The sequence below is a fragment of the Cydia strobilella genome, chromosome 16 (genome assembly GCF_947568885.1).
Source record: "Cydia strobilella chromosome 16, ilCydStro3.1, whole genome shotgun sequence".
NCBI classification, from domain to species: domain Eukaryota; kingdom Metazoa; phylum Arthropoda; class Insecta; order Lepidoptera; family Tortricidae; genus Cydia; species Cydia strobilella.
Window position 1 is genome coordinate 14,700,392 of NC_086056.1, and position 11,579 is coordinate 14,711,970.

The 11,579-nt window shown below is 36.3% G+C and overlaps 2 protein-coding genes across 3 annotated transcripts; one reads left to right on the forward strand and one right to left on the reverse strand.

Annotated features, from left to right (window-relative positions):
• Nucleotides 1-900: 900 nt before the first annotated feature.
• LOC134748642 (uncharacterized) lies at nt 901-7,994 on the reverse strand. The gene has a single exon (XM_063683437.1). It carries the CDS (start codon nt 7,606-7,608, stop codon nt 1,999-2,001), a length of 5,610 nt encoding a protein of 1,869 aa, XP_063539507.1. The 5' UTR covers nt 7,609-7,994; the 3' UTR covers nt 901-1,998.
• A 2,430-nt stretch (nt 7,995-10,424) lies between these two features.
• LOC134748647 (molybdopterin synthase sulfur carrier subunit) lies at nt 10,425-11,578 on the forward strand. Of its 2 annotated transcripts, none has more exons than XM_063683442.1 (2): nt 10,425-10,577; nt 11,304-11,578. In XM_063683442.1, the coding sequence occupies exon 2, from the start codon at nt 11,312-11,314 to the stop codon at nt 11,576-11,578; it is 267 nt and encodes an 88-aa protein (XP_063539512.1). In that variant the 5' UTR covers nt 10,425-10,577; nt 11,304-11,311. The 2 variants fall into 2 exon arrangements, with proteins under 2 accessions (XP_063539512.1, XP_063539511.1); XM_063683441.1 differs by lacking the exon at nt 10,425-10,577 and adding an exon at nt 10,588-10,744.
• The last annotated feature ends 1 nt before the right edge of the window (nt 11,579 follows it).

An 11,579-nucleotide genomic window follows, 5' to 3' on the forward strand; every position in this document is an offset into this window, starting at 1 on the left:
GGGACCCTATATTACTAAGACTCCGCTGTCTGTCTGTCTGTCCGTCTGTCACCAGGCTGTATCTCATGAACCGTTTGTCCCGAAATAAATGTAGGTATGTAATTTTGTATCAACATCGCCTCCCCCTTGTAGTATCCTCTTCCTAGTCCTTGCTGCAGGATCTGCTTGCTGGAGTTACCCCAAGTATCAGTATCAGTTGGTATCAGTCAAAGATAGATATAACTCCGTAATAGATGGATACAGTCTAAGGAAAAAACGTGCCTCGAAAATCACGAAAATTTGATTCTCGATCAGATGGCGCCACTAGTTTTGGCCTACTCTCGTATAGAGGGCGTTGACTGTTTCGTTTGTTATTTATAATTTTAACGCCTTCCAGTGAAAGAACATGGGTCAAAATCATATAAAAATAATTAATGCAAATAAAAAAACCATTTATCCATATTTAAATACATTTTATCGTATTTTTATAAATATTTATTTTTAGTTTTAAAGTGTGTCGATAGATGGCAGTGAATTTACTGGGGTTACAAAATTTACTATGACAGTACCGCTCTAGTATAAGTTACTCTATGGTATCAGTTAACTGATGAAAATACCATACGCATTCGTAACTTAAGAGGAAGATTTTTTAGGACATACGGTGTCATACAGCTTATATATGTATACTGTACAGAATAGGGAACTATCTATCCACCAAACTTTATCGAAATCTGACGAACAAAAAATTTGACAACAAAATAAAATCGGCCCGGTCCGCCACGTTCGAAACGTCAGGACAAATCATAAAACTAAGTGCACTATGAAGCCCCGTTTTGTTCACAATAATAGATGAAGATCGTGTCAATTTATATATCCTAACTTTTAGAAAAATTGGGGTCAAATTTCATGGAAGGGAAACAATTATTTTAAAAAGTCAAGAACTTTAATAACTAAAATAATCTATTATAATACAAAACATATGTAACATTGAAACAAGTGCGGATCAAATACTATTTCAAATCTCAAACTTGTACAATTTCCTTTCTAAAAATAGTTCCAAATGATATGAAAGACTGTATTGACATCATATAAAAATATACTAAGCATAATTATTTCGATGAGAGATCCGACAACGCTAAATATAACACTCAAAATGTCTATAAAAATTATGTCATATAATTTCAAATTATGAGGAAACAGTAACTTCAGTACAAATTTATAAAAATATGTTGAGTAGGTATCAAGATGAATTTACGACTAAACTGGACTGAGTTATAACTTATTATTACTATTGACGACATACCAAACAATGAAATTGTCGCAATCACAACTTGTACCACGCGACCAAAACGTCGTAAGCGCCGTAATATTCATGACGCTTACGCGTTTGGGTCGCGAGATTCACGCTTCGCTTTTATGGTTTGACGCCAAAACGGCAGCAACTCATGGCGCAAAATACTGGTTCTCTGTGCCGGTTCTATATGTAGTAATAATAGTTCAATGGTAAACTGCCGCAAAAATAATGTTCTCTAGACATAAATATTTTAAGATTACAAAAAAACATGCAAAAATATACACTATTCACAATTATAAAATATCTACGGAAAATGGATTTATATGTATTTATACGGAAAAATATTCAATGAATTGACACAATAACACATTCTCATTATGACCAGCATAGTACAAAACGTGTTTGGTACATAATTCCGTTATTTAAAAGTACTATTTAGTTACATTTACATCGTATACGCGAACAAAAAACAAATAGCAACAATTGTCACACATCGAATTACACCCAATTGAGTTTTTTTTATCACAATTTGCAGTCTTAATTCAGGAGGAGAATTTGTTTTAGATGTACATTTGGCAATTTTGGCACATTGAAACAAGGAGACCAGCTCACATTGGCAATGCTTACTCACGATAAGCACACAAGCAACAAGCCCCGAGATATCAATATGTTCATACATCAGGAAAACTATAAAACATTTATGTTTATGTAGGACTAAAATTAGTTCAACCGACTTTGTTGATGAGTTCATCGCATATGGCCGTCAGTTCCTCGTTCATTTTGGTTTTCTGCGCGAGGCTTTCCTCCAGCGACGTGATGTGAACCTCATTACGCTTCAGCATAGCGTTGAATTTCAAAATGTCCCCCTCATGAGCTTTATTAATTTTCTCTAATTCCTGGTTCGCGTGATTAAGTTTCGAAGTCGCGTGCTGTTTGAGCAGCTCATAATTCGTGTGCATTTTCGCGAGATTCTCCTCAAATTCCTGTATAGACTTTTTATATGTTTCTTCATTTGTTTTGTAACCCATTATCACTTGCTTACTCTTCTCATATTTGCTGTGGAGATCGTTGAAAGAGACCTCCATACTGGCTAGATGCGCCGTCTGCTCGTCCCTATCTCTAACAAGCTGATTGCGTTCCTCTGCGAACCGTTTCTTGTCTTGTTCAGTTTCAGATATTAAACTAGCGATGGTCCGTTCGTACTCTTCTACCACTGCCGCCATGTTCCTGTTCATTTTAGTTTTTTCAGCTAGATTCTCATTTAATTCGTTAACTTTCTTTAATCTTTCTGCGCCTTCAGCTTCTAGAACTTTCATCTGAGTTTCTAATGTTGATAATCTGTCTTTTAGTTCCTTAGTTTCACATCTCAAGTTGTAAACATGTATTTCCTTTTCAGCTAACAGTTCTCTAAGTTGTGTTAGAGCTTGGTCTGTCTCACTGTGTGATCTGTCGGCATGTGTTACTGTCGTATCGAGGCCTGCTGACGGGCTGTTGGCGCTTAACGACAGAAGCCTATCAATAACTGCCATGGCCGGTGAAGTAAACGTCATGGAAAGCCTGTTTGATCTATTAGGCGTCATAGATTTTCTAGGCGCTACAACCGGGTTAACAGCTGGCGTGACGGCCATCATCGGCTTCGATGCGGTGACGTTCATGTCGTCGGATCTTTCCTCGACTACGCTTTGTGCTTCATACGTACCATTCAAATTTGTAGGTCCAGTGAGAGGCTTCTCAAATGACAAAAGTTCAACTTCTTTGGGAGGTACCAGTCTGGGAGCTCTCTTGGGAGTAATCTGTTTTCTTTTTATATCATTTAATGCAGGTGCCACTCCTTCTGACGTCACTCTTCTCGCAAAAAGTGGATCAAACTTGAGGAATAAGCTCTCTTTCCCACTGTAAGCGACCTCGTCTGTTTTATTTTGATTCATCAAAAATTCAAAAGCTTCTGCGTCTATAAACATTTCTGCAGCATCATCGTTATCTTGATGATGAATATTATCATAATCTACCACATCTACTTTATCCTCAGGTATGTTTTCACTTTCGATGCCATTGTCGGCTTCGAGGAAGGGTCCTTCTAGAGTATCTTCATCTTCAGTGTGAACCTCATGGACAGTGACATCGTTTTCTTCACTTGTCTTAGACGATCCACTGCAATTCGCTTCTTTTATTTCATTGCCTATTGTTACAGTATCATTACAATCTTTCTCCGTAACAACGAATGATGTTTCCGGAGAGGACCTAATTTTACTTTTAGTGGCAAAAGGATTATCCATGTCGAAATCTCTCGGTGGTGATTGGCGTATTTTTGATTTCGTTGCAAACGGATTAGAACCGTGTAGTTCAGGCAAATTGAAAACGTTTTTTGAGTCTGTCAGTTCGGTAGATGTAGCACCAGCAGAGAAATATGTAGATAGCTCTGAAGAGGACGTATCAGGTTTTGCTGGAGATTTATCACTGACGCTCATAACGACATCTTCAACTACTTTAGCTTCGTTATTTTGTGTTAAATTTATTTTATCTGTTGTCCTTACGGTTTCGTCTTTGGGATGGTCTAAACTTGGAGTGGGTGTATGTTTTTTTTCATATTTCTCTTCGTGGGTAATTATTTCCGATGGTAAAGCGACATCAATGTTATCTTTATTAACCTCTTCCTTGACAGGAGCGACAATACTGATATCATGTTGGTTTAATTCTGATTGGCTCAACCGTGGTTGTTCTTGTTTGATTTGGATTTTAGCAGGGTTTTTAACGTCATCGTTTTTAGATGGAGTTGTCTGTGGTGAAGCTTTTTCTGTACTATCAACACTACAATTCAAATGCCTCTTTGCTTTTAAAGGCTTCTTTCTTTCTGGCATTGACTTTCTTCTATTGACGACCTTTTCACTCTTTAAAGGCTCTACAATTTCAGTTTTGTTAAGCTTTTCTGTTGTTAGTGAATTATTTGGAGAAGCACCAGGTGGTGGTGACATTCTAATTTTAGTTTTGGTAGCAAAAGGATTGATATTATCAATGTCATCAAAGTTAAAGTTATATCCCTTAGAAACAATTTTAGGAGATATTGGCGGTGACTGGGCAACTTTCGATTCTGTCGAAAATGGATTATCAATCTTTTCAAATTCATCCTTTAACGATTCAGGATTAAATTCCTCTTCAGCTGACATTGATACGAATGGACTATTGCTTTCTGATAAAATTATTTCTTCATCTATTTTCTCTTCACATATCGGGGTACTTTCTGCCCCATGAGTAGAATCTAGATTAATTGTAGTGTCAGAGACCTCCGGTTGATGTGGACGAACAATGTTATCTTTGCCATCGCACATTTCTTTTTTGTTAGGATCTGTAGGTACTGTGGCAACTATCGATGACGTAGTTGTAGTATTCAATTCTCTAACTATATCCTGAACACCTACATCGTGTATTTTTGCTTCTTCGATTTTTTGGGCGTTGTTATCAACCGTAATCTTAGTTTCATTTTTAGATACTACCGTTTTAGGTAAAGTGGGTAAATGAGAACTTTCATGTTTTGATTCATCGTTTTGCATCAAATCTTTGTCCGTGACGGTGTCTGGAGTAATTTCTTTATTTATACTTTTTACAATTTTATTTTCACTTTTCAGTTGAACACTGTCCAATATTTGTTTATTTTCTTGATTCTGAGCTAGATTTTCGGCATTAACAATATCAGTAATAGTAGACTTGATGTTGTCATAAGCTATTTCAGGTAACTGAGGCATTACATTAAATGATTGAGTGTCTATTTGACTTAACTCTGGTTGGCTAACAGCGTCTTCTACCTTTCTGTTTGCATCAACCATACTTACGTCCATATTCATGGTTTCGGAGAATTTGTTGTTCGAGTCAACAAAAGATATTTCCATATGTTCTTCTTCTGGTTTAACTAAATTTGGCATTGTGTTTATAATGGAAACGTCAACTATTTCGCTTAAGACACGATCAATATCAGCTGATATGACGACAGCACTTTCAACACTTGTGTGAACTTTCGGTGTAATGTCTTTAATTGAAACTTGGTCTGGTTTTTCAGCAACATGTTGAAGCGATTCAATAGCTACAGCTTGTTGCGCAAAATCTTGTGTATCATTTGGATTGTCGTCATCCATACCGCGTAGTGGGATATCACTGGGAGATACGCTGGGCGGACACGGGTTATCAGCTTCTAAGCTTCCAGCTTTAGTTTCTAAATCAGGTATGTCAACAGTTATGTTAGTCAACGGTATATTGATGACGGCATTAATAACGTCAGAATTTAAAGCGTCGGATTTTTCAGTAACAGGTGACTGTGCAGGATCAAGAACTACAGTAATAGCTTCGTGCGGAATATTAGTTTTTACAGAATTTTCTTCATTTTTATTGGGTAATGGAACATCACTAGGTAATAAATTGGGTGGACAAGCGATAATATGGTCTTGTGATTCAACTTGCGTATGTTGGAAATCGGGGGTTGCCTCGGCAATTGATTTATCGAGGGCTGCCATCAGCGAATATTGAGATGTATTTGCATTAAGCGTATCTTCATCTTGCAAATCATTACATACATTTTCATCTACATTATCATTAATATCATCGTCATTTGGTAAAGGAATGTCAAATGGCGAGGGGTAACTAATAGCATTTTCACTTGTTCCTTCTGATGTCTTTGTGGTTTCAGTTTCATTAGAAGATGGCATTGGAGAAGCAACTTCATGAGTTGTTACACTATCAGCATCAACTGGGGCTAAACTATTTTTAGGTTCAACAGATACTATATGAGGCACAATAGTATTAGAAACAATACCTGATGCAAGAACTAAATTCACATTTTCATTGCTTACCTGAACTATAGGAGAGGAATCTGTAGCAATGTTGCCAGGGCTTGTTACTTGGTTTTCTGGTAATTCTGTTTGAGTTTTATTTGAGTTTTGCATGTCACTTACAATTAAAGTATCATGTTTTTCTAAAACTACATTGTCTTTATTTTCAACAGAAATTTCAGTTGTTGCACTTATTTCTGATTCATTTATAAGGTCGGACAATTGATTAACAATATCTGTAGTAGAAAAAACGAGTGACTTTCCATGATCTCCTATGCTAACATGAGAATCATCTAATGAGTTAATTATATCTTTAGTTGTATCTAATGTAAATGGTTCAACAACTGTTGTAACTTTTTCCACTAAATCTTTTTCAGGTGCATTAGGAAGTTGACCATCATTGGTTTTTACTGTATTCAATTCTTCTGTGTTAGAGTTTGCTTCATTTTGTGTAAATGTAGTTTCACAATCAAGAAATTCTCCATCTGACTCAGCCAATTCATTTACTTTGCTTTTATTTACAGTTCCATTTAAAGTTCTGTCCTTTATAGACAAATCATTGTATGAAACATCCATGTATTCAACAGTGGAATTGGCATCTTCTTGTTGAACATTTTCATTCATGATGGACGACTTGGAGGGCTTGTCTTGGAAAAATAACTTGTGTATTGGGATCTTCTCCGTGCTGAACACAATAGTCGAGTCATCATTCCATTGCAATTCCGTTTCTAAATCTTCATTAAATACTATGCTTTCCTTGTGTGGACTGTTTCTTCTGGACAGACTTTTTATTTTATTTTTCTCACTCTTTGGGGTTGAGGCAACGGCTCTAGGCTTAGAGTCTGGTAGTGGCACATCAGCGGGACTTACTACAGGCTGTGATGCCTTGGGGTTCTCTTCTTCAGGTGGTATGGGGCTCTGTGAGGATCTGAACATACTTAACACAGACTTGAGACCTCTCATGATCGGGGAACCACCATCATGCTTTGGTATTTCTTTTGTTGGTGTAGTTGCTTCGGGAGTTTGAGCCATAGAGGAAGATGAGCTTGGAAATGAAAGGTTGTCAATTTCATTTTCATTACTTACAGTTATAGTTATGTCATTGCCAGTTTCAGGGTCCAAAGATCGAAGAACAGAACTCCTGTTGCCGCCAACATCTGTTGGCAGAGCTTGCAAAGGTAATATTTTCGATGACTTTACTTCAGTTTTGTTCAATGTGGAATTTAAGGAGCGAGTTAAATTATTTTCATACTCATTAATGACTGTGTTGTTGAGAGATTCATCTGTTAAGTTACTTTGTCGGTTGTCCAAGCAATGTGACATACTTTTAGACATAGGTGAGGCTGCCGGAGTGATGGAATACCTGAGCTTCATGTTGAGTTCAGACACATCTAGCTCCTCATATCCTTTCTCAGTACAAGGAGTCTTTGAAAGCACATTGCTGTGTTGATATGTGTTTTCCTTATTATCAAAATCACCTTCGTCGTCTATGTCCATCGGCTGCGCGTGCTGAGCCATTTTATCAGTTTATTATTCACTTGGCACTAGAATATTCACTCGAACAAATCCATAGGAACTGTAAACCACCACGAACGCGATCACATCCACAATGAATATTTTATTCCACGCTGCACGTCAATCAGGAGACGAGATGCAAAAAATCAGTACAATGTTTACAGTTAACCGATTTCAGTAAGTTTCACTTTAGATTTCTAATACGTAATACAAGCGTCGTGTCGGTATGTATGTCATTTGAAAACAAAAATGTCGGCGCTGAATACTCGCAACACACACTGAAAATCTATTTTTATCCTTTTTGTGGTGCACGCAGTGCGACGTTCGTTTTATGTGACGCGCGCGCCCGAGGGAAACTTGCCAAAAAGCGGTTGAGCTTTGGTTGAGCTCGAGCGTACTCACATGGTACTCACAGTACACAGCGACGACCGTTGTTTAAATCCGCCAATCCGGTGAATTTTTTATATTTCAACTGACAGTAGTGTCAGTTTAAACATCAAACATTTTTAAAGTTATCATACACTACCAATCATTAACCAATCAATTCTTTTTAATAATATAATGTGATCAATATATATTTGTCACTAATCAGAACATTTTAACTTTTCTTTGAAATGGTAGATTTTTACAATAAAAGACTCATACGGCAGGATGTACAGTCTGGCAAAAAAGAGTAGAAATTAAAAAGTGGCAACACTGTAGTGTCGTCTCGTTCAAATCAATCTAAGAAAAACGGGACAACACTACAGTGTTGCCACTTTTTAATTTCTACTCTTTTTTGCCAGACTGTAATGAATGAGTTATTACAAATTCTATTTTGATGACATGCTTGCACGTGAATACGTGAATATCTTGAATATCACAGTGAGTATCGTTTATGAAGTTTGTGAGAGAATTCAGTAGCACTTTTTTTATTTTTCGTTGATGGTAAATAAATTAAATTGTTCTTTATTTTATCTGATACTAATTTAAATATAACTAAGACCATCATTTGAGTAGTTGTAACAACCTTTATAAACTATGTTAAGTTAATGTTGCCATCTTGTTACCACAAATTTTAAACAAAATTGCTAATGAATAATGATTATAAGAGGATTATATTATATCACAAAATATAATTATATGAACATAGATCGTGTCGTACTACAAATGTATATTTAGGTGAATAAAGTTATTATTATTCAGTCAAATTCGCACAATAATAAGTATATGATCTTTAACAAAAAATATATTAAGAGAAACAAACATAGTTCTATTAGGAATATGTGCTCGTTATATTTGGCTGACAATAATTCACAATATTCTAACCAGAATCAACCACTATTTAATGAATTTTACAATTATTTAAGTAAATTTTGTAGAATGGCAAGAAAGGTATGTCAACTGTCATCCGTGTCATCCCCATGCTGACCTAATGCATGAAGTTATACCCTAAACAGGAGCGAGCTGTCACTTTTTTTGCCATACTAAATTGAACCTTATCACCCAGCCAGAAAGGTGTTCGTACCAGACTAGAGAAAACGGTCCACATGAGATAGCAAAAGTGGGTCTCGGTGTCCCACTCGCACATGTTGCCAATGTTAAAAAAATACCATTTTGGTAGTATTTATATCAATAACTACTAAAATTAAATACCTTCTTATATTATTTAAGTGCTATATTCAGAGTGCGGTTCTGATATCTTTTACGTAATTTGTAAATAGTTATAATGTCAATATTATTAACTGATTTAACCAAGCATGTGCACAACAAAAAATACATTAATTTGAATATGGTAGACATTGTAGTAACTTTGAATATTAATTGGTATCCCCAACTTGATAAAGAAATTTTCAAAATACATGAATGGCGGCGCAAAAGATTTATTTGCGAAATAAAGTATAAAATGGGTAAAAGATATTGTGTGAAAGGTTGCAGAAGTGAAAGTTTTGTTGATTGTGGTATATCTTTTCACAGGTAAGCCTCAACTATTAAAGTTTACGATAAAAATACAAGAAAACATTGTCAAACTCATTAGGGTGACTATGATGTCGGCACGATGTGAATCGGCCTTACAGAGTTCTTATTACCTACGTACTTACTTAATATAAAAATAAGTTTACCTAAATAAGTATATCTTTATTTCGGCATGTTTAATTATTTGGTTGATAGATAGATAAATGATTTATTTGTGCACGTAATGAGAGCTATATAATTGCCAAAATTTAAATCCAAAATCCTTAAATATTACAGACACATTTATACATAATATTCTATATAAGTTGAACACACATTTCCGTCAGTACACGAAGGCGGCAAATTAAAAAAAATGGTCCAATTAACTACGATGACGCTTAAAGAATAGCTGAAGTGTGCAAAAGAGAAGCCATTACGTATATGAACATACCATGAGTGCGAAAGAGGCAGACTACAAATGAAAAAAGTGACCATTTTTAGGGTTCCGTACCCAAAGGGTAAAAACGGGACCCTATCACTAAGACTCCGCTGTCCGTCTGTCAATCTGTCTGTCATCAGTAACAGCTTTTATAACGACTAAATTAAGTAAGGTTTTGAGAAGCGTTTTACAGTGGATAAAAAACTATATCCATTCTCTCTGACTTCCTATGCATGAATGAAAAAAGATCTTGGCCAAACTGTACATTCCAACTTATCCTAATATCCCACATACATATGACTTATGGTCACCCTAATTAGAAAGAGATGCAACCGCCCACTTTGACTTTTCATGTGGACACACTTTTTGGCCCGTGTACTCCATCCGGTTTATTAAAATCTAAATCCGTGACCTAATGATCTTGGTTCTTGGCTGTCAATGTCACCAATGTCATCAAATCCCGGCCGTCCACGCGTGGTTCTTAAAAACATATTTTACTATAATTAGCCCACGAAATTTAAATGAAATGCGTCACAGTAATTAATTAATTAGATGCATAAGCGCTAAAAATGTTCGCCGGTGCCTTATGCTGGTCAAGGTTGAGTACCGCAGTTTTAATCGATATAGCGAAACTTGTTGTTCATGTTTTTTTACGCTCGGGTGATCTCTATACATTACGAAACCGGCTCCTCCGTTGCCGAGTGCAGAGTGCAGTCCGTGCGTAAAAGTCTGTCTGTGCTGTCGTTGTTTTCCTCATTTTTTGCTGTACGTGCAAATACTTAACCAACATTTTTATTCTCATAACACGATTTGTACTAGTTTTTATTGTAGTGTATGTGTTAATTCTAATAAAGACAATAATTGAAATGCTGCCAATTTTTAGTGAGGCCTAGCCAGTTACCAAATTAATGCGCTTATGTTATCCTTTTCATTTATCTTGGACTTGTTTTTCGCTCATGCCCTGTCATAGTACAGTCGCCATCAGATATATCGGAGCAGCCTAGGTGCTCAGAAATATCTGATCACGCCTCTATTGTCAAGGGGTTAGAGTGCGTGTTCAGATATTTTTGAGCACCTCGGCCGCTCCGATATATCTGATGGTGACTGTAACATATTTTTAAATTTATTTCTTAATATTAGGACTTAAAACAGATGCGTGTTTATTACTTTACCAACATAAAGGGAATTTATTGTTGATGGCGCTTACACCATTATTAACGATGCTCCGATATAAATACAATGCTGCGCGACACTGTGCAGCGTAAGCGCCATCGACAATAAGGTCCCTTTTCATAGAAAATGCCTATTTTATTTTCTATTACAGGATGAACTATGGAAATTGAGCATGTGGTAAATGTGAAAATCCTATTCTTTGCTCAATCCAAAGAACTGGCAGGCACCAAGGAGACTTCCATCCTATTGCCAAAGAAGATTAGCTACCAACAGCTTCTAAACATTATTACTGAAAACTATAATCTTCAGGCTATAAAGAATAATATATTGTTGGCGAAAAACGAGGAAGTCTGTGACGAAAGTTTGGATATTGAGATTAATGAGCGGGATCTTATTGCTGTGATACCGCCACTAAGTGGGGGCTAAT